The following is a 22863-nucleotide window of genomic DNA, read 5'->3' as shown; positions in this document are numbered from 1 at the left end:
TCCTCCAAAGGAAAATGCAGTGTCATCATACTATGGCGACATGGAATACAGTTCAGCACTGAAGCACACCGGTCAACGCCCCAACAAATTAAGACTGACTGTCCGCACCCGCAGACAGATTCCACGCAATATAAAAATCACGGCCTAGTCGGGTCGTCATAGGGCTTCTTTGACAAACTAACGCTTTTTGCAATCTTGACAGTTCGTTCTATAGCGTAGGTATACGACTCACTGTTCAGTTGTTTTCAGCAACCAGTAACCGGGAAAAACAACTTCCTCCTAATGATTGCAAATCGAGCCCCTAAGCTCTCCAACCGAAGTTCAGCAGAATCGTTAAAACATATCCATCGGGTCGCGGCAGCATCATAGTAACGTATTAAATCATTTTGGTTAAGAACAGCCCTTAATCTATCTTTGGAATAAATGAAATGACGTCCCTCAGTTCGTTCAGGCTCTCCTGTAGCTGATCAGCTGTCTGTCTGATAGTCTGGATGAACTTCATGGTCTCTGACTGGACCTCAGGCTTGGGTTCAGGAACTAGTTCTTCACATTCAGGGTTAAGAGACTGCCTGTTCGCCTTTGCCTGTCGGATGTTGTGGATCTCTTTGGCATCCACGGCGATGAAGTAGAGATCCAATGCTACAAAAAAACCACTGAATACTCCTGTTGCCACTTCAGCCACACGCACTGCCCTGGCAGCTTGGGCTGCAACCCTACCAATGTTGGCCACTTGGACCAATCGGATGAGCTCTGGAATGGCCCCGAGGCCCCTCCCAACTCGTGCTCCAGCCCTTGGCAGCAAGTTGTCACTTCCTGCGTCAAAGGAGCCACTCCCACTTAGCATCTCTAAACCCTCAGCGATGTCTGTTAGAGAAACCACCACAGAGTTCATCTTCTCCTGGAACTCCTTGATGATGCTCTTGATGGCTTTTCGGTCTGTAGACTGATTGACCATGTTGGTTATGTTGGATACTCCGGCTGTGGCTCCACCAGCGACAGCCACCCCAACACCGACCCCAGTGACGATCAGGGAGGCGCCCAGAGTGAAGGGAGCTAGGATGAGTCCCACTATGGAGGTGATTCCTCCAACAGCCCCAATAACACCTCCTGTCAGACTGCCTATGGTGGTGCCCTGGTGCACACGCTCCAAGCCGTCTGCCAACGCTCTCAGGTTGTCCAAATTTGTCTGGAGTTCCTTCACAGTTGTCGCATTCTACAAACAAATTAATTCAGACTGATAATTTCATTCTATGAATTATGAATGAACACAAGAACAATCAAAGAAACAAATACATAATGCAATACTGTCTTCTATTACAAACCTTTTTTGTGAGGAAACTAATAATGAAGTGTTTTGCCAGGATTTCTCCAGCTGAAGGCCTAATGGATGGGTCTTGTTGGAAGATGTCACACAGCAGATCACGGAGCTCATGTGAGAAGCTCTCTGGGAGCTTCTTTCTGTTCTCTGCAGTGAACTGTTAGGAAATAACTGTTACTATTACGCAGCATTTTGCATTATCAAGTGGCCAACCTTGAGATAGAAGTAGAACTTACTGCAGACTGAAGCATGCACATCTCATACAGCACACACCCCAGGGACCATATATCACTGCAAAGAGGATCAAATACACAAATATTTCAATATGTCAATATTGTGTTCGACCTTTTACTCAATAGCAGTGGATGGAGGTAGGGATTTTACTAAATTCTCTTTAATGACCAGTGATTGCATTAAATGCCTACATTGTACAAAAGTTGTGAGAAGATGCAAGTTCAAGTTCTCTCTCTTATAGTTCAAGTTCTCTACTTATAATAAACACATTTGGAATTAAACATTTTGTGGAACAAAACAAATGTTCAGTCACCACTAAAATACACCATCTAATATATACATTGTACATTACATTTTATTCAAGGGAACCATCATACTTTATCTCAGGGCACCACTATGTCCATTAGTTCTCGGTCACAGAGAAATTTAACTACATTTAAAACATCCAAATGCAGGATGGCTGGATGATTTTTGTCAGTTTCTTCCGGACCCATTTATGTTAAATAACAGTTGTGTCTTCCTCTCACTGTGCAATTTGCAGCCATTTCACTGCTTCTGTTGCCAGTGTCTTGTGCCGTGTTCGAGAGAAACAAAACCACAATGTATCATGGATAACTAATATCATTAATTAAACAACAATGAGCTGTGTGAATTAATTACTTGGCATTGTGTTCCTATTGAACATGGCCACGTTTTTTCGGATTTCGCATTAATTTTCTTTACTTCAGTCATTCATACACTATATGGCCAAAAGTATCTGGAGCTTCACAAAATGGGTTTCCACAGCCAAGCAGCTACACGCCTCACATCAACATGTGCAATGCTTGATGGTGCCCCTGTGCTTAAAGCGGGCTCAATAAAGACAAGGTTTGATGAGGTTGGTATGGAGCAACCTGAGTGGCCTGCCAGAGCCTTGAACTCAACCCCACTGAACATCTATGGGATGAATTGGAATGGCGATTGCATGCCAGGCCTTATCGTCCAACATCAGTGCCTGACCTCACAAAAGATCTTTTGGCTGAATGGGCACAAATTCCCACAGAGAGACTCGAAAATAAAGTGGTGGCTGTTATAGTTGCAAATGGGGGAGACAACTGCACATTAATACTCATGGTTTTGGAATGGGATGTCCAACAATTTCATATAGGTGTGATGGTCGGGTGTCCACATACTTTTGGCCATATAGTGTATATTATCACATGGTTCCAGTATGCAATTGATAGAATTTTGTTGGTAAACATTTAGAAAATACCTTTTGGTGTTATAGATTTCACTATTTAGAGCTTCTGGACCTAAATATGCTGCATTCTTTGAAGATCCTTTACCACTGCTAGGGCAGAAACACAGCAGTTAATTATCAAACAGGGTAAAACTCTGCTGTAATGGAATTATTACAAGAAATTAATATAAAAACATTACCATACATTTCAGTGAGTCTTCCAAAATTTCCCAAACGAAGTGTCCCAAATTGAGTGAGGAAGATATTCTGTTGTGAAAAAAGAATTGTGGATTGTTCACTCAGAACTAAATGGAACTTGACATTTTATATCACATTAAATAATACAGTTCATTGTCCTGTCTAAAGGCTGTATAGATAATTTTATTCTTTATTCTAAATTGCCCAGTTAATTAGTGTAATTAACAATTGGTTGATATACTGAACTGGTTAACTGCATGGTATGTGTTATTATCAATATACAAAGGTTAAAACAAGTTTTCCACATTACCTTGTACCTGGACACAGCCAATAGCCATGTAATATTGACATTAAATCACAAACCCTCATTGAGGCAATATTGCTACTAACCGTTTACCAAAGCAACCAGACAAGGAACCAGGCAAGCCTTGTTCAGCCGGCCCACAATTAGAAAGGATGTATTTTGTTGTCCCTGGCTCATTTCTATCTGCAAGTTTCTATGTGGCAGACTTGGGTCATTAACCATTATGCTATTTAAATAGCAGGAATGCAAATTTCTTCTTCAGCCATTAAATTTTTTGCTGAAATGATGTGGGCAACGTTTATTAACAGAACTAAAGTGTACTTTGTATCTGTAGATGGCTAGTTAATAGCTATAATATGGAGTGGATAAATGTTTCTGAGAAACAAAAGTTGGAACGTCTGAGAGGAAAATCGAACCGGGGTCAAAACATTAAAGGTCACGGATAATCCCACAAGACCACAGGGTTTGCTGATAGCCAGTTCACCTCTGTATAGTCTTTTATGCCAGCCATTACATGTGTTGAAATAACAACAGAACATTTATTAATGGAACTAAAGTGTAGTTTTGTACAAAGATTACTGTAGATCGTCGTCCATACAATAACAGTTGAATTGCTAAATTCTACGCTATGTGAACTATGAGGAAATCAAAAGCATTGTCAAATGCTTATTACATACTACATGTACATACTTCACTGATGATGGTGAAGTATGTACTGTTTTGTACATTGTAAGCTAGTATCCCAGTATTGGGACCAATTAGGACATACTTCCTCGTCAGAAAATTGAGTCTCGACATTCGAAAATTTTGAATATTTAGCTAGACACCAAGCATCATTTTTTAAACTGAATGTTTCTTATTAAGTTTACTTGCACAACGAATATAATTTATAAACTGTATGGCTTTTATTAGCCAGTAATAGGCCTACTAGTGTCTACTTATTACTTGGAATAGTCATAAGAATTGAGCTACCAAGACTGAAGATGAACTTTACACTGCCAAAATTTTCATTTCATGGCACAACATTTGGTTTTCTTTGAGTGACACAAATTAAATAACTATCAATTTAAGTGAAGATAACTGATTATTTCATCAAGTGAAGAGAGAATCATGGAAACCCTTCCTCTTTTACTGTGCAAGGGGTTGTGATCTATAGGCTATTACCCCAAAAGACCTGCGTGAAGTTGGCCACCCACCCAACGCAAGACTTTGTCAAAATAAGCTCAATTGTTTGTGCTGGTTTGTGCCGTTAAGAGTGCTGATGTATAATCACAGTTTATTTCTATAATTTGCGATCTGATAATCCATTGCTGACAGCCCTAGTTTTCGCCTGTTTCATTCGTGCAGGTAAAACATGTGTGCGGGTGATCACGATTGCAAACATGCTTTTGAATGCCCGTGGTTTCTGCAACGTTTTGACAATGTTGGTGGTTGTGGAGCAAAACATTAGACTACTGCAGATTTAGTGTATGCACAAAAAAACAACTTATATCTTGATTTTTAATCAAGAAGATTAAAGCATTTTAAAGCACTGTGTGTGTGTGGGTGTGGGTGTATATATATATATACACACACACACACATATACATTAAACATAAAATGACAGACTAAATGGTTAACTATTATGGCCTAATATAGTTCAATGATGGCTTTTATTTTGAAAAAGAAAATCTGCATTACCATAATATCCCGGTGCTAGAAGAACGGCCATCATTAGTTTACTTTTATATTGCGACTATTTCTGGTGGATTTTCGAATTATGTCTTATGATTTCTTCAGGATAGTCAAACACTTCACTGGCAACACGATTCTCAAGTCTTTTCACTTGACGTAAAAGTCTGTAATTGTCACCTATATTGATACAGTAGTTTTTGTATCAATGTCATTCACGAATGGCTAATAAGCTATTAAAACGGCCAGTGGCAAAAGTTATGCTGTTCATAGATACTATTTGTGGTGGAGGTTAACTTAATAAGAAAGGTTACTCAGTTTAACACAATGGTTAGTGGTGTCTAACGAAATATTCAAACTTGACGTGATGTTAATGCATGACAATATTATATAATGTGAACATGCTATACTGACACCCTCAATAGGCAAGCCACGATGAGCACTTTTCGATCGCCGGCTTGTTATTGAAACAAAATCAGAAGGTTTATCCATGAGTGTGACTCACACATGACAAAGGCCATAATCATCTCTACTGATCACACCAAGGTTTTAGGCCTCATACAACAACAAACCAATAAGAGTCAGTGGACAGGGAGGAGGTAACTGGCATTGTGGGGCCAAGAAAGCAACCTCGCCCTTAACATCAGCAGAACAAAGGAGATGACAGTTGACTTTAGTAAGTAGAGGGAACATACCCTAATCCACTGTATTGTGTCCCAAATATACATAAACTGGGTTTCTCCACATCTCCTTCCTAACCCTTGCACTGATTGGAGTTGAATTCTGGGAAAACAATTTTTCAGTTTTCAGTTGTAATCATGTCTGTAAATGTATTCAAGTAAATTAAAAGAGGAAAGGAGAGGCCAGATCTGCCCAGATGGTGATTTACTTTGATATTGTCTGTATCTTTAAATGGATTTTGTGACTGAAAAGAGAAAAGCCTTTGATGGTGAGCCTCTTAATTCAGTTCCCACACTGTGATATAAAGTTTAGCCATGGCGCACCACAAAACTTTTAAAGCGCATACAACTATTTTCTGAACACTACAACATTTCACTTGCAGATTAGATGTGTCCCATACAACAGTCAAAAAATACATTCTCGGATGTTATAGGCACATGCCTACCTCGGGAACCTCATTGCTGCTCTCCCTGCATTTCAGTTGCACATGCTACTATACATCTTGAATTTGCCTCAATTGCAGATTTAGAATGCCATTTAGAATTGCCATTTGTACCTGCGCAACTGTTTATCCCACTTGAAACATACACTATACTAATTCCCTCTTCCATTTGCCTTAATTGCACATATAGTATTCTCATTTGTACTGCATCTGCCTTCATTGCACATCGATACATTCCACTTGTAATATACATATACTTAATACATCTACATTTTCTGCCCTATAGTATTTGCACCTCTGGTTAGATGCTAACTGCAATTTGTTGTATTGTACTTGTTCAATCACAATAAAGTTGAATCTAATAATTTAACACCATATTACAAGGGAAAATCTCTCCAGAATCACATTAGGATCAAGAACCCAACTGCACAAACAATTATATTGCAAATCTACCAGTTTAACACAAGAAATAAAAAATCTGACAAAAAAAGGAAAATAGGATTGCAGTGAATATAGAAAATTTGAAGTTTCTCATATAATTGAAAAGCTGACAGGGATTGCTTGGCTGTTTGAAGCTTTAGGGAACTCTTGGCTGTTTTCCCTTCAAGGTTTCCAGAACAGCAAATTGTGAATCATTTAATTGTTGTCCCCAGTTGAGTGAGCAGGATTACACAGGCAACACTTGCTCTATGTTGATAGACCTCCATAACCCAGTGAGATAGGTGCTCCTAAGACAGTGACCTGCCCTGAGTTGCTCTGGCATAGCATACAAAGAGCTGGAAAACCACAGTCCCAGTGAGTCTCCTATTGAGAAGATGACAATGCATCCATTCTGTGTCTGGATGAGAACGCACGGTTCTGAATCCAGCTCAAGTTCTTATAAAAGAATCTGGATCTCAAAATTGACTAAAAATAATAATAATAAAGAAATAGCCCCTGATCTATTCATCTATAATTCCGATTGCTCATTATGAAAATGTAGATGTGTAGGCCGCTAGAATGTACATTTTCTGCATGTACATTCAAAACCCTGTACTTTCTGTCCCGGGCGGGGCGGGGGGTGGGCTAAGCCCCAAATGTATTGTGATCCTAGCGACGCCTCAGGTCACAGACATGACTAGTAAATACCAAATCCTTTATACTTTTCTGAATATGTTGCTGACATAGTCTACTTGCCATTGTTGTGTTCAGATATCTCAAGATAATTATAATTTTTCCCAAAATAAAATACTTTGCATGTATTTTAGTACTCCACATTTTAATTCAGGTTTTTGAGTATTTTGTAATTGTATTTTGTAATTTTTCCCAAAATGTGTGGGTAATTATACAGTACATGGTACTACTTCTTAATAATTGGTTGTGATACACATTTACCTAGGTAAAAATGTTAAGCAGCTTTTGACATACCAAATTATCTTCAGTTGAATGGATGAAGTTAATCTGCTAACTTCTCAAACCTCTATGGTAGCACAGGGCTCTGATTCATACAATCAAAAGCATAATGATTGGTTGAACATTTGAATCAGGTGCCATTACTGGAGTAGATCAAATACATGGAAAACCTAGGGGTTTTCCCAAATTTCTATATCATGAAGACATACTGAAATATATATTTTTTCTTTGAAAGGAGAGAGTTTACCTGTGGTCTCAGGTCTCTATGAAGAAGGCCCTTATCATGGACACACTTAATGGCCATGCAGATCTTAACAAGCCAGTCCATGATCTGGGATGAAATACAGTTGATAATTTCGGTTTAACTTGGAGTAACATAGTTTGGATGCAGTGTTATAAATGAAAATGGCTGTGTTCCAGGCTGACTAGCTGCAGAAGAACTTGTCATATTTAATAAAACGCCAGGTCAGATGAACATATCAGCAGTGATAAACCAATGTAATACCGGACTGCACAGTTGATGACTTGACATGCAAACTGTTATGCAAACAACATCAGTAAAACAGTCAGCCAGGAACACAACTAATATGCTTTTAATCTGAAATACCTGTTCTTCTGAGAAAGGGGTCCTAGTCTCCCTCCTCTCTCTTATCTTCTGTGAGAGATCTCCACCCTCACAATGGTCCATAACTACATAGTAACTATTACCATCTGTAAAAATACATAGTTTGTGTGAAAATAAAACTGTTTTTAAACGTAGACTACATAATATTTGAATCTGTGGAAACCCATCCAAACTATTTCAGAAACATTTAAAAAGAACCTAGAAATATTAATTACCTTGAAAAGAGTTTTGATAGTTTGCAATATGAGGGTGACTTATTTGCAGTAGACTTCCCATTTCAGAGAATATGAATTCAGCATCAGATGTCGAATATGTCTGTTGAAGGAAAAAAAAAAAGTACTAAATTCATAACAAATACTGGACATTAGAGGGCATAGAGATTTTTTTTACATATGATCTATTTGTGTTCCCTTTAAGTCAATGGGAAGTTGTGTTTGTTACCAATTACCTTTTGACTGCAGACCTTTTTTAAGAATATGTAATTAACCCTACAAATCACAAAGCATCAGGATACAGTTGTAAACAAAAATATTCACAAATCAATCCCCAAATCAATTGTTTTGTAACTCCAAATGAAATGTTACTTCATTTTAATAAAGTAAAACAATAAAATGGGAATAGAGTGTAGGGGGCCTTAAGTATGGCAAAGGAAATGTTATTTACACAGAGCAGGCACACCAGTGCCAAAGTGTGAGAGAGAACACTTTAGAAAGATCCTCATGTAATAAAAGTAAATTAAAAAATATTGATTAAGCAATTAATGAACCTAAAGGCATGATTTAAACCCGAACTGTGTCACTTAACATGACCGGTGTATTGATGTGGGCATCTTAAAGCCTTCTTTACACTTATAATTCAGTTACAAAACAAACAAAAATAACATTTAAGAAACCAAATGAATACACTGGTGCTCATTGCCCACATACATTTGTTTTTAATATAAAATGTCATATATTTTATAGAGATTATATACAGCTCCGGAAAAAATTAAGAGACCACTGCACCTTTTTCTTTCCTTTCCAAAAAAATCGGAAAGGAAGGTTTTGAGTGAGGAACAGAAGGGTTAAAATGAAGAGACACCTGCAAATTGAATGCTTCTGTTCCTCACTCAAAACTTTTATTTTTAACTTTTTTGGAAAGGAAAGAAAAAGGTGCAGTGGTCTCTTAATTTTGTCTGGAACTGTATATCAGTGCCCACTCACCTCAAGTTTGATTTCTTTGATAACAAACGGGTCACCTTCTTTGTTAGTAGCAATGACACCATTCTCTATTTCCTTCTGGATAGTGTATCCTTTTTCCTCAAGGACACTCTGGGTGTGTCCCATTTTTGTTGGAAACGAATCACACCATTATAAAGTGAAAATCATAGCCTTTCCATGCACTGCTTTCCCAATGCAATCTGTGGAGAAAATTGTATAAAGTAGGCTAAATGTGGACATTTAAACAGAATAATAAACTGTTATTCCCCGGTTGCATCGACGTCACAGTCGCCATGGTCACAGACACAGATATTGATGAAGGTTTAACGTGTCCTGGAGGTACTGTGTACCCCAACATAATCTCCCCCCAGATTAAGTGTGACCAGGGTGACAGGAGCATACAAAACACGGAAAACCGACGGCTCTCAGACCTGTCAGTACACATGTGCGCAATGGTTTATTTAACTGAGAAGGATTTATGGTGGGGCAAAAAAACTAAATTAAGCCGCGTCTCCACGCCAATGGAGGCTAAAACTTAGTTTTGAGAAAACAAGATTCGAACGAAGGTGGGAAGAAATTGTGATCGTAGGAAGCAAACGTGGAAAAAACGTATTTGAACGAAAACATTTTAAGATCGGACGCGAAAATCCATTTAATGATTTTAGCATACACTTTTCCACGCTTGAATCAATTTTTTTCATAAAATGTAATTGTTTTTTCATACTATAAAATATTCATGTTATGTTTTTCTTTTCTTACAGTAAATTTGAGCTCAATTTGGCTCCATAACTTACATAATACTGTGGTCTTAACATTGTTCATGAAGCGGATCATTTAGCTTGCCTGACTCCCAGGAAACAGGATCTCTACATGCATGAGCCTGATTGTCACACACGAAGACACTCCTGAGTTAGATAAACACACTTGTCCGTCTAAGTTGAGCAATGGTGGATTAATATTGAAACGATGAAAAACAGGATGAGCGTAAACCGTATTAATTCCAGCATTGGAATGTTTTCACTACGCTACATTAAAGTGAAAGTGAAAGCTTAAAATCACCTTGACATAGTGAAAACATATAGGCATATCTCATTGGCTGCCTTCCAGTATAGGCATATCTCATTGGCTGCCTTCCAGTTTTTTAACTTTCTTGTGAAGTGTGCATTTAGACACTCCCTTTTATGGATTTAAAAAAGAAAAGATTGATGAAAGGAATATAATGGAAAATCCCTTCATCCAAGCTCGTGTTTTCACATAGGGATTTGTAAGAACTACATACTTCTGTAGAAGGGCAAAAAATAATTAGCGTCTTGTGAGCAACATTGACGAAACACTTCCGGGTCACGAAAATCAAGGATTTTTCTAAATAAAAGAGACCAACGTATTACTTTAAAACGGACATAAATTGAATTTATTAATTGTTTAAGAAAATTTACCTCTCAAAACATTGACAACAATTCAAATAAAAAAGTTCTATTAAAACACATTCCAAGGGCAAAATTCAGACATTGCCAATGACTGTATATGGAATACATATTGCCTCATAGCTCATAACCTACTGAATATTCCACAGAGAAAGCAATGTAGGAAATGTTTAGAAGAGTGTGTAGAGTAAGACAAACCAGTCTAATCATGGGGAATGGTGTGCTACATCTAGCAACACAATATTTCCACACCCTCTTTTTGCACAAATCAAGTCAATGGATATGAAATACATATTGACTCATACAGAAAGAACTGTTCTAAACGTTGCAGTGAATGTATTGTGGGAAATGTCAAGGAAACTCTATACAGTGATTATATGCCAAAAAAATCAAGGGGCACTGTGTATTTGCAATTGTTGCTGGCATTTTACTCTACCCATCCCATTGGCCACAATATAACTAAATGAATATGAAATACATATTGACTCATACAAAAAAAAACTGTTCCATACGCCGCAGTGAATGTATTGTAGGAAATGTCAAGGAGACTCTATACAGTGATTATATGAAAAAAAAAATCAAGGGGCACTGTGTATTTGCAATTGTTGCTGGCATTTTACATTCCATTGGCCATATTCACCCACGTCCCTTCCTTTAAACCAAAACGAGGCTGTGGGGTACGGAAGTAACGTTGGCCTGCCCATCTGTCATAACGTTACCTACAATGCCGCCGCATTGTTGTGTTCGCTCAATGCGAAAAAACGAGGCACCTTACAACATTCAGGTATCATGACTGTGGATAAACTGCTCGGTTTGCGGAGTGGTGCCACTGTTAGAACAAATACGCTTGCTGTTTATCCACTGTTTATACGTAGTTGTGTGCTTAACATGGTCTAGATTAGCAATGGTTATTATCATAAACAGGCACAGATCACGTCTTGTTTATATTTTGCTGTAAGACACGCTACCCACGGCAGGACGTTAGCTGACCAGGCTAGTAAAAAGAGCAACTACTTGCTTAACGTTACCCCCGAATCAGCCCTTAGCTTGTTATAACTTAAAAAGGACCGGTTCGTGGCTAATCAAGTCATGTCTATTTAGCCAGAAGGTTTAGCTAGCTATCTCTATGACAGTTAACATAAATATGGCTAACGTTAGCATCGTAAACTAATGTTAATATCTTACCTTGAAAATGCGACCGGGATCTCTTCTTATATTATGAATCCATTCACGGCAAACTACAGGATCTTTTGGGAAACGATGGAATGTTTGACTTGTATAGGATTTCTTTCTCTTTGAAGACGTACATTTGGGAACACAACAATGCGGCGGCATTGTAGGTAACGTTATGACAGATGGGCAGGCCAACGTTACTTCCGTACCCCACAGCCTCGTTTTGGTTTAAAGGAAGTGACGTGGGTGAATAAGGCGAATTGCCATGATGACACAATAGGGTCTAACTGCAGCTTGCAGCAGTCGCTCAGGCCGCACCCCCTGCTCAGGCCGCACCCCCTGCTCACGCCGCACCCCCTGTTCAGGCCGCACCCCCTCTAACTGCAGCTTGCAGCAGTCGCTCAGGCCGCACCCCCTGCTCAGGCCGCACCCCCTGCTCACGCCGCACCCCCTGCTCAGGCCGCGCCCCCTGCTCACGCCGCACCCCCTGCTCAGGCCGCGCCCCCTGCTCACGCCGCACCCCCTGCTCAGGCCCGTTTTCTTTGCCTTCAAAATAAAAGCCCCCTTCTTCTTTTGGCTGTACAAAAAATGTATTTATAGCTGTACAAAAAATATATAATTATAAAATATAATTATATATTTATAATTGTGTTTTTCTAAATTCTATTTTTCTAAATAAATGCCCGTTCTTTATAGTTTGGGGTGGAACTACAGAATGCAATTAAAAAAACAATAATTTCATGTTGTATGGGATTACTTTTTGTATTTGCTAATGTATAATGAATTGAACTGCAAACAAAACTATTCATTTAGAAGTAAGCAAAAACACATGACAATGTAACAATTCAACAATCTAATTATTCTTGGTCTTAATAAGTGGATGTAAGTTATGTACTAATTGAACTGCAAACAAAACTATTTATTTAGAAGTAAGCAAAAACACACGACAATGTAACAATTCAACAATCAAATTATTCTTGGTCTTAATAAGTGGATGTAAGTTATGTACTATGTGACAGTACTATCACATAGTGGGCTGGTCACAAGAGGACTAGAAGGCTCTCTCTGGGTCGAAGCACTGAAAGAAAAATCCTCTACTGCAGTTTACATGTGATTCCAAAGGACTTTATGCTGATCAGTATCTGTACGTAGATGTAGGCCCTTTAATCCTGTGGGTATGGAAATGTCAGACAGTCTGTATTATTATATTAACAAATGATAAATGTACAGCACTGGGTAGAAATCATATTGGTGCAATGCATTCAATAAACCGGATCACCAGTTGTGCACACGATCTCCCCAGTGTTCAGAAATGGACTCAATATTCAGAGGATTTGAATTTTATTCCACATTGAACAGGATGATATTAAAACCAAAAAAGCATAAAGTAGACTCTCAATAGATTTTAGTTTTAACATTTTTAAAATTATACAAAAAGTTCACCCAAAGGTTGTTTAAACATATGACACCTCTTTTTTGTCATAACCAATTAATTAACAGTCTGTAATAACACTGGAGAATTCAAAATTCAATCCCAAGTTTCCAGCCACAAATTTTCACGGGGGCCTGCAGCTTGAAAAACACCCAGCTGGCTCAGGGTTGTCTGCCAACAGTTAGTATACGTGTCCGTTCTCACTGAAAAAGAAAATAAGTAAATAAATGTAGCAAATACATATTCAATTATTTTTTCCCCCAGACCCCTTTGTTACACACAAACACCTTATTTTTACCTATTGCATTTGGCGGCAAAAGTGATCGCAGTAACCTGGATGTGGGTCTTCTGAGTAAACTGCTTCAAGTACACACCTTTGTCCTGTTCTAACATATCCTGTAAAAGAAAAAGAAAAAACAGAATGATGATTATACTGACCAGTGACCACTAGACTCAGGATGTGGTCTAAGCGTAGTTATGACATCAATACTGAGTATAATGACATAGATTCAAATCCATCCAGTGTTAAGATGTTTACCAGGTGTGCAGTTTTTGAAAAGCATTCCACATTCACGACAGGTGTCCACGGAGTACATGGTGTAGAATTATTTTCTTTAGGACTCAGAAAACCTGCTCCATGTAGCGACACCTGTGAAAAACAAATTATCAATCAAAAGTGAACATTTCCATAAGGTTAGTGAAAACACACGTGAGGTACTCAAGTATTGTATACCACAGCACCCTTTATTTAAACACTTACTGTCAAGCCACTGAAAATGTGCCCGTCTCCTGAAGGAGTCAGTGGACACACAAGAGCCAATCTTAAGTATGCCTTATCTCCTTCCTGTAGTACCACTTCATTTAGGATTACAGAAAGCACACATGTTGGTAACTGTAAAATACAGGTCAGGCAAAATCAAGAATAGTAAAGACAACACACTGACTACACATTTGCCTGTACAAATGGCAACAATCATAGCATAGCAGAAATATGAAAATTAACAATTATTGGTGAGAACATCTATCATAACGCATTGCCCTGATATTGATATGACTGTACTAAGGGATGTATAAGCATGAGACTCTTTCAGTGACAGGGCAATTATTGTGCATAAGGTGCTCTATAGTGTGTGTCATGGTGGTAGTGCAAATAAGCAGTAAGTAAACATTACCTCCAATATGATGCACCTGTCATCCATTTCTAATCGAAACCTTTTGAGGAAAATTATATTATATAAAAAAAAGAAAATTATATTATAAAAAAAACATAAGGTTGTTTTATATATTTTATATATAAAACAACCATACGTTTTTTTTAATGAATTAATCAAGACCGGATAAGGCCACTGGGTGTCCTCTGCCATCATCATGCTCACCTCATGTTCCCTCTTGCTGACCTTTGGGACCCTGTATATCGGCTGCAGTGAACCTTGGAGCAATGCTCTGGCCTCATTAGTCCAGTATGCAAACCTCTGTCCATGGCTTTTGAGTAAGATATTAGTAAAATAATAAAAAAAGTAAACTAATGTAGAAGCAATGTATTGTAGGAAGTAACATTTAGATTTGTCTTACCCGTCAATATGGAACCGTTCCATTAGACTAATGCACCACCATTTTCGGATGCGTGCCATGTCCCTCTAAAAGAAATAGAATATTTAAGTTGAGGAGGAATGTTCATGTTCAGTCACAAATCACTATTTGTCTGCAAACAATTGGCATGTCAATTACAGCAGAGTACAAACGTTATAGAGCCATGTTAAATAGTCCCACAAACAGTTCTTTGATGTGTGGTTAATACTGTAGTGCAGAGGTGTCAAACCGGTTCCACGGAGGGCCGAGTGTCTGCAGGTTTTTGCTCTCTCCTTGTACTTGATTGGTTAATTAGGTCACTGATTGGTTAGTTTCTACCCTCACCTGGTTGTGTAGGTATGAACTAGGAACCAATTTATAGGAAAAACCAAAAACCTGCAGACACTCGGCCCTTTGTGGAACCGGTTTGACACCTGTGCTGTAGTGCAAAGTACTTTGTAGATCATGCTTAGTTAGACTTCTGGAAATTGTAAACAATTAACCAAAGTCAATGTCATGTTAGGGTGGATTTAAGTTCCTCTTATACTTGCTCCTATGTGAGAAGAACAATAATGAACCAAAATGGAGCCTCTGTGCTCAGGCTGAGTGCATACTGTAAAGTGTAAAAGGCAAAGATCTGTGAGGTTATATCATTTTCAGATAATATTAATAAAAAAAAAAAACTTTAATCAGAGACTAAAAAGCAATTTACCATCAACATTAAGATGCCACAAGAATTTACAGTAGTTTGATGAGGGAAACCCTGCAACAATTGGGCAAAGTGTTAAATAAGCAATATAAAAGTTTTTGGGTCAAATCAGAAATATAGACATGTGCATCCAGGTACATAAGTTGTTGGAGAGATGCACCTCAATGTCTTTGCCAAATGTAGTTGTCCACTGGCCCAGAGCAATGTGATGAGCTAAGTCACTGTCAAAATCAATCAAAATTACAAATTACACACCTTATACTTGTAATAGTATCAAAAAACTGAAGACAATTCATTTACTCGATTCCCTTTTATTCAAAATACCACTGTATGCTATTGAAATAGAAGAGTTACAATAGCCACCCACAGGGCTTAAACAAAATAAACTAACTTATATAGCAATTGAACGAGGCTAAACTTTAAAACAGCCTTTGAACGAGGCTTTACTTTCATGCTTATGGAATCCAAATACAAATCATAGTACCCTGTTGCAGACCTGTTGGTTGTGAATTTTGTTATTGGCCAAATCTGGACAATCTGTACCTGCATTTTTGGAGTACTATGAATTCTATAGGATTTCAATACTGAACAAGCCCCAGAACAGGGCTGATTTTTGTCATGTTACGAAACCTAAAGATGGTATGGTAACAACGGTTGCCAAAGCCAAAAATATCATGCGAAGTACCTCACTGAAACTAACACACACACTACGCTAGCATACATGTGCATACACATAGGTATTTTAAGCTAACGTTAGCATACTTTTAAAACACCCTTTTAACTATAAGCAATCGTCAACCTGAAATCAATAGCTATCGGTAGTAGCCTAATATAAATTTTAAACAAACCGTAACGGGCTAAATAACTCCATATTGCTATTATCAGTAACTTACCAGGTGCTTCCCGGGAGTTGTTGCCGCCATGACTCAATATGGTCCATCTGCGTCTTGTAAACAAACCGTACATGTCTGAAAGTCGGAAGTTGCGTGCCAGCGGGGGCGCGGCGTGAGCGGGCGCGGCGTGAGCAGGGGGACTGGCGTGAGCGACTGCTGCAAGCTGCAGTTGGACCCTTCTCTGATGACAGACGCCCGCTGCTGCGCTCTGTCAATGAACTTCCGGTTTAGAGTGTACCCCCTAGCCTCGTTTTGGATTTCAAGATGAGGCGCGGTGAATAAGGTCAATTGAAAGATACTTGTTTCAGTTGAGAAGTAGGAAGGCTTGTTATTGTATTTGAGTATTCAGTATGGTTTGTGTACTGTAGAGAAAATAAAAACCCTTTATATTCTTCTTGCACCCCAGTGGTCCAGTACCTCCTGCTAGACTTTAACAGAGCAGATGTCTTGGATGTCCTTATGTAAGATTAGTGTCAGGATATCAGCACATATCCTGACATTAATATCAGCATATATCAGTATATGAAATACAACGAACATTCTGAGAGCCATAGTGCAAGTGCACATATTGCTTGATCACATTATTGCAGACTAATCTTGTAACAATGTACATGGAAGAATTTGTTCATGGTGTTCCCCATCTGCTGAATATGTTCATTAATGCAATAATTTTTCTGATAATTCATATAAAATAGAACATCTCATGTTGTTTTTAATGGATTCATAGATGTTATCTCCAAATAGGACTGCTTTAGTGAACACACCCATAGGGACCACAACTATTTCCATTTACCTGAGCTTTGAAATTCACATTCAGTGTTATACAGTTCTGTGCATGTACTTTCTTTTTAATGTATATAGCTATGGCCATCCAATGGTCATTTAAATTCACAGGTATTATTACATTTTAAAAATATCACCAATTAATCTGCCACCACCAAACTCTAGGTACCTTAAACATCCATCCTTTCAGAAAATACATTTTGTAGCTGTTTCCGTCTCAGTTCCAAGGTGTTACGCTGCTATACTATTGTGCTGGGGGATATGAGGAATGCACTTTCTAACTTTTCTCAGTCTCCTCCAGTTTTACATTTTAGGAGGACATGAGGTCCTGGTCCACACCTGCGGAGTACCTGGTTTGGGGGGTCCATTGGTGTCCCGGTCCCTGTCCACCTGGTCATACTTTTGACCTAGTCTAAAATCAAATAGACTTGGGATTTAGCTCAGAGAAATTAATTAATTATTCCAATTGGACTCTTAATATCTCACCCGGCACAGCCAGAAGAGGACTGGTCACTTGTCCTTGTGCAACAACCTCTTGAGTAATTCAAAAGTATAGCCCACTGGCATCTTTGATGTCTTAGTTCAGTTTGCATGCCAAAGCTGGTCATGATATTTATACAGTTTCATAAATGGGTATTAATCTGAAAATGTGACTATACTGGAAAGAGTATATGTGTGTTTGCTAAATATCGAAGGTAAAGTAAAGCTTCTAGGTAAGTGCATGCTCACTGTGTCCATTTTTATAAGCAAAGTCTTTGGGGAATGGGTAACATAACAGTTGGAATGTTGGGATCCTTGGGATTTCTTAGATAAATTACATGCTCTGTTCTGTTGGACTGAAAAAAGATTATCACCAATGCTTTCTGTAGAAATCTCCCTTGGTTCTACTATGAGTTGTTTTGTGTTTAGACTGTGAATGTAGAGCAGGTCATTTACCAAGAAGTTAGCCCCTTCTGTACCTATGCTAACCCCTTCCCTATTCCTGCCAACAGAAATGTGTACGTCATCAGCCCAAATACTACAAGTGTCAAAGTCCAGCTGACCAGAAATGCCCCCCTTGATTTTTTTTCCATATAATGACTCTACAGAGTCTCCTTGACATTTCCTACAATACATTCACTGTGGTGTATAGAATATTTTTTATTTCATATCCATTGAGTTACATTGTGGCCAATGGGATGGGTGGAGTAAAATGCCAGCAACAATTGCAAATACTCAGTGCCCCTTGATTTCTTTGCATATATTCACTCTATAGAGTCTCCTGAACCTTTCCTAAAATACATTCACTGCGGCGTATATAATACTTTTTTCTGTACAAGGCAATATGTATTTCATAAACATTGAGTTACATTGTGGCCAATGGTATAGGTGGAGTAAAATGCCAGCAACAATTGCAAATACACAGTGCCCCTTGATGTTTTTGCATATAATTACTTTATCCACTCTCCTGAACATTTCATATAATACCTTTTTTCAATATACATTAAGCAAAGTGTCAAAATCAATACATTTAATATTATTAAAATTGCGTTTTACCGCAGACTTTTATTTTGGAGGCAAAATCCGAAAACCGGAAGTCTTATTGTTGCTACGGAATCTCTAACGTTGCCAACTTGACGCTACTAATAGCCGCATGTACTGAGACCTCGTCACAGAAAAGTTATTCCAAATCACCACTAGAGGTTGATGTTGGGTAACAATTATATCAACAAAGAGGAGCATGAAACAGAATCACAGACACATTTCATGTAAGACAGTTCAGTGTCTTTATTTTGCACCTCCTCAGGTGTCATCATTTTAGGTGAAAATAATGTGTGTGTCCATATTTAAGTACAATGTGTGCAATCTGTATAGTAAAAGGTGTTAAGGAGCGTAAAGTGTTACGTTTACACGTAAAGTTTAAATCTCAAGAAAGGTTCGTTTTTGAGGTTAAGGTTAGGTTATGGACAAGTGATTTGGTTAGTGCAAGGAATAGGTTTAGGGCTTGGGAATACATAACATGGAATTATGTGTTAATGTTAGGTATCAGGTCCCCTCAAGGATAGAAAAACAAATGGGTGTGGGTGCGTTCCAAAAATTATCCCATGGAAGGCAGAGGTCAAGCAGTACAGGTCACCTGCCTCCTGAACTTTTTATTCTCTAATGCTTTTACCATCAGTACACAGCTGCCCTCCAGAGCTCAAAACATTAAAACACCTCCAAACTGGTGACTGACCCACTATACTGCTCTTAAAGCCCTCCTCAACATCCTACAACTAGACAGATTATAGATAATGGGGGTATTTCAGAAAGCGGGTTTAGTGAAAACTCAGAGTTAGTTGCCTCAGAGTTCTTGGTAACTGGGTTTACGGTTTCAAAGAGCCAGTTCAGCATTACCCTGAGTCAGTTACTATGGCAACATACTCTGTGAACTAACCTGCTCGCTAGCAGGTTTTAACCAACTAACTTTGTTTGTTCTACCCTTTAACTGAAACCTGCCATCTGAATGTGTCAGACAGGGCATGTCCTTTTCTCGATCATTCATCTGAACAATATTCCCAGCCCTCATGTCGTTCCTATGATACATGGTGGACGTGCTCTCAGTTCAGAACAAATTCTTTGTGCCGCAGTTTGCTGTATTACATCGGTGACGCTGAGCATATGTCCAAGGCAACAGTCTCTGTCAGGCTGTCAGGACTGAAATGTTTTCTGTACACTTTAGTAGTGTTCCTAAGTCACAGACACACAAGACTCATCAAAAAAGAAATCCACAGAATTGTAGGTATCAGTCTAAGCCATAATCAGTTTGTTTAGTATGAAGCTTTGAAACGTGAAGCACAAATCAGTTATTATTTTAATGTTTCCCAGGGTGATTGGCTGCATAGATGTCATTCATACTCCTATCACAGCTCCTTCGGTAAATGAAGTAGATAATGTGAATAGAAAGTCTTTCCACAGCATTAATTGTACTTTTTCGAGAACTGTACCAAATTCTTTGCTTAGAAAATGTCACTTAGTACTTAAGTATGTTGCATGTAGCCACTGAAAGGTGTTTAGTTAGGTAGGGAAGGCTAAACAGCATCACAATTGCTGTTTGAAGTCTATTTTTTTATCTCATCTTCATCAGTTGCTGCCAGGTAAATGTTGTGCCTGTTGGGTTGCACCTGCATAAACAGATAACCTCACTTGGTCCAGGCAAGCAAACTTGGCAGTGAAAACTTCCCAAAAGCACCTATACTTCCTGAGGAGACACAAGAAATTGGGCATGTCCTCTCAGGCTGCATTACTGCCCGGTACGGCATCTGCTCCGCCAGAGGGTGGTGAGGTCTACGGAGCGAGTCATCAGCTGCCATCTCTCCTCTGTGCAAGGCATCTACCATACACGACGCCTTAGGAAAGCACGGAACTTCAAAGACTACAGCCACCAAGGCTATGGTCTATTCACACCACTACTGCCGTCTGGTAGACACTACTGGAGCATCGGGGCACGCACTTCCAGAATTTAAGACTCCTCAACCAGCAACACTGATCTAAGATCATACTGATCACACATGAACATTCCAAATGCTCTGATGTCTTTCTATGTACATTTAATGTACATTAGAAAATTATTTTGTATGTACCATTCATAGGCATATTACACTCATATTATATTTATAATAATCGATTCTTCTACCCATATTGTTCATATTTCACATCTTACTCTGTTTAAAAGTGCTGCTAGTTTACATTTTTATGTATATTATTGCTTTATATACAGCTCCGGAAAAGATTAAGAGACCACTGCACCTTTTTCTTTCCTTTCCAAAAACGTTGAAAAGGAAGGTTTTGAATGAGGAACAGAAGGGTTAAAATTAAGAGACCACTGCAAATTGAACGCTTCTGTTCCTAACTCAAAACTTTCCTTTTCAACTTTTTTGGAAAACAAAGAAAAAGGTGCTGTGGTCTTTTTACAGAGCTGTATTTTGTAATTCTTACTACGTAGATGTTTTGTGCCATGTCACAAGAATGTCACTGTTCAGAATCGCGCTGTGTTATTCGGTGCATTTGATAAATAAACTCTGGACTTGATATTACACAAACACATTATATAAATGTTTAATGAATGAAAGACTTGAGACTTTTCTTTTATTTTCAGTGAATACACACGCATTGTCTCGGTTAGCATTTTCCTGCAACGCTAGCTTACGTTCTTTTGCTGCTGATACTGTATTGCTTTTTTCTTTAATATATACTCATATTCTGCATGTGCATTCATTAATATATATCTACTGAGGAGTAGTACGGGGTCTGAGAAAATGTTCTCCTGTTGCCATGATGAATCACGTTATCTGCGTCTCATTGATGAGGGATTTTTATCTCCTCGTGCACGTACTTTACTCAGGGTTTACTTAACTCAGAGTTGACTGAATTAATTATCACCACCTGGTCTCAAACAGTCAACTCTGAGTTTGACAGCTCAGAGTCAGTCAACCCAAATCAGCACCACAACACCAAGAAAGCAAATACAAGCAAATTCTCATTAGCATTGCCTACAAGCAGTACCGTGCACAGACCCTCCGAGGAGCATGTGCTAAATCTGAGTTGATGGAGTTGACGGCTCACACGGACAGACAATGTGTAGTAGTGTGGGACACGTGTAAAAAAAAACGGACAACACGTGCCGATCGGAGTGAGTGACTGGCATAAAAAAGACGGACGACGTGTCACCAAGGCAGATAGGCACATGTCAACTGGAAAGGGCACTAGATAGCAAAGCCTTACCTGTACACAGTGCCTGACCAGAAAGACTTCCTGTCTTTGTTTCTCACTTTTCTTTTTTAAATCCAAGAAAGGGAGTGTCTAAATGCACACTTCATAAGAAAGATGAAAAACTGGAAGGCAGTGGAACACCTATAACAGGTTCAGACCTGTCACCACAATTGGTGATTTGAATGTATAGTTCGGAAATAATTGGACACTGACCCAAGTTTTGTAATTTTGTCTGTTTACCAAAATATATTCAAGTTAGATAAGTAATGAATATGGCTTTAAAGTGTATTCCATCAGCTTTAATTTGAGGGTATTCACATCCAAACTGGAGAAAGGGTTTAGGAATTACAGCTCTTTAATATGTCACCCTTTTTCAAGGGACCAAAAGAAATTGGCCCGTTGACTCAAAAGCTGTTTCATGGACAGGTTTGGGCTATTCCTTCGTTATTTTCTCATCAATTAAGCAAGTAAAAGGCCATCCACAGACGACAACAGTGGTGGATGATCATAGGATCCTTTCTATGGTAAAGAAAAACACCTTCACAACATCCAACCAAGTGAAGAACACTGTCCAGGAGGTAGGCATGTCATTATCCAAGTCTACCACAAAGAGAAGACTTCACAATGCCAAATACAGAGGGTTCAACCACAAGGTGCAAACAATTAATTAGCCTCAAGAATAGAAAGGCCAGATTAGACTTTGCCAGAAAACATATTAAAAAAGCCAGCCCAGTTCTGGAACAGCATTCATTGGACAGATGAAACTAAGATCAACCTGTACCAGAATGATGGGAAGAAAAAAGTTTGAAGAAGGCTTTGAACGGCTCATGATTCGAAGCATACCACATCATCTGTGGTATGCAGTG

The 22863-nt window shown here is 38.7% G+C and overlaps 1 protein-coding gene across 1 annotated transcript in view; it reads right to left on the bottom strand.

Annotated features, from left to right (window-relative positions):
- Positions 1-276: 276 nt before the first annotated feature.
- The window catches only part of LOC105010062 (serine/threonine-protein kinase Nek4-like), a 717288-nt gene continuing 694701 nt past the window's right edge, over positions 277-22863 (bottom strand). The window contains exons 4-10 of the mRNA XM_034290695.1: positions 8067-8170; positions 7707-7790; positions 2977-3038; positions 2805-2882; positions 1555-1609; positions 1323-1475; positions 277-1213 (exon numbers count right to left, since the gene is read on the bottom strand). Coding sequence (XP_034146586.1) covers positions 404-1213; positions 1323-1475; positions 1555-1609; positions 2805-2882; positions 2977-3038; positions 7707-7790; positions 8067-8170 — 1346 coding nt within the window. The 3' untranslated portion in view covers positions 277-403. The remainder of the gene's footprint in view (positions 1214-1322; positions 1476-1554; positions 1610-2804; positions 2883-2976; positions 3039-7706; positions 7791-8066; positions 8171-22863) is intronic.

The sequence above is a fragment of the Esox lucius genome, chromosome 24 (genome assembly GCF_011004845.1).
Source record: "Esox lucius isolate fEsoLuc1 chromosome 24, fEsoLuc1.pri, whole genome shotgun sequence".
Classification (NCBI taxonomy): domain Eukaryota; kingdom Metazoa; phylum Chordata; class Actinopteri; order Esociformes; family Esocidae; genus Esox; species Esox lucius.
The sequence above is the reverse complement of the archived record's forward strand: the minus strand, read 5'-3'. Positions and strand labels throughout refer to the sequence as shown.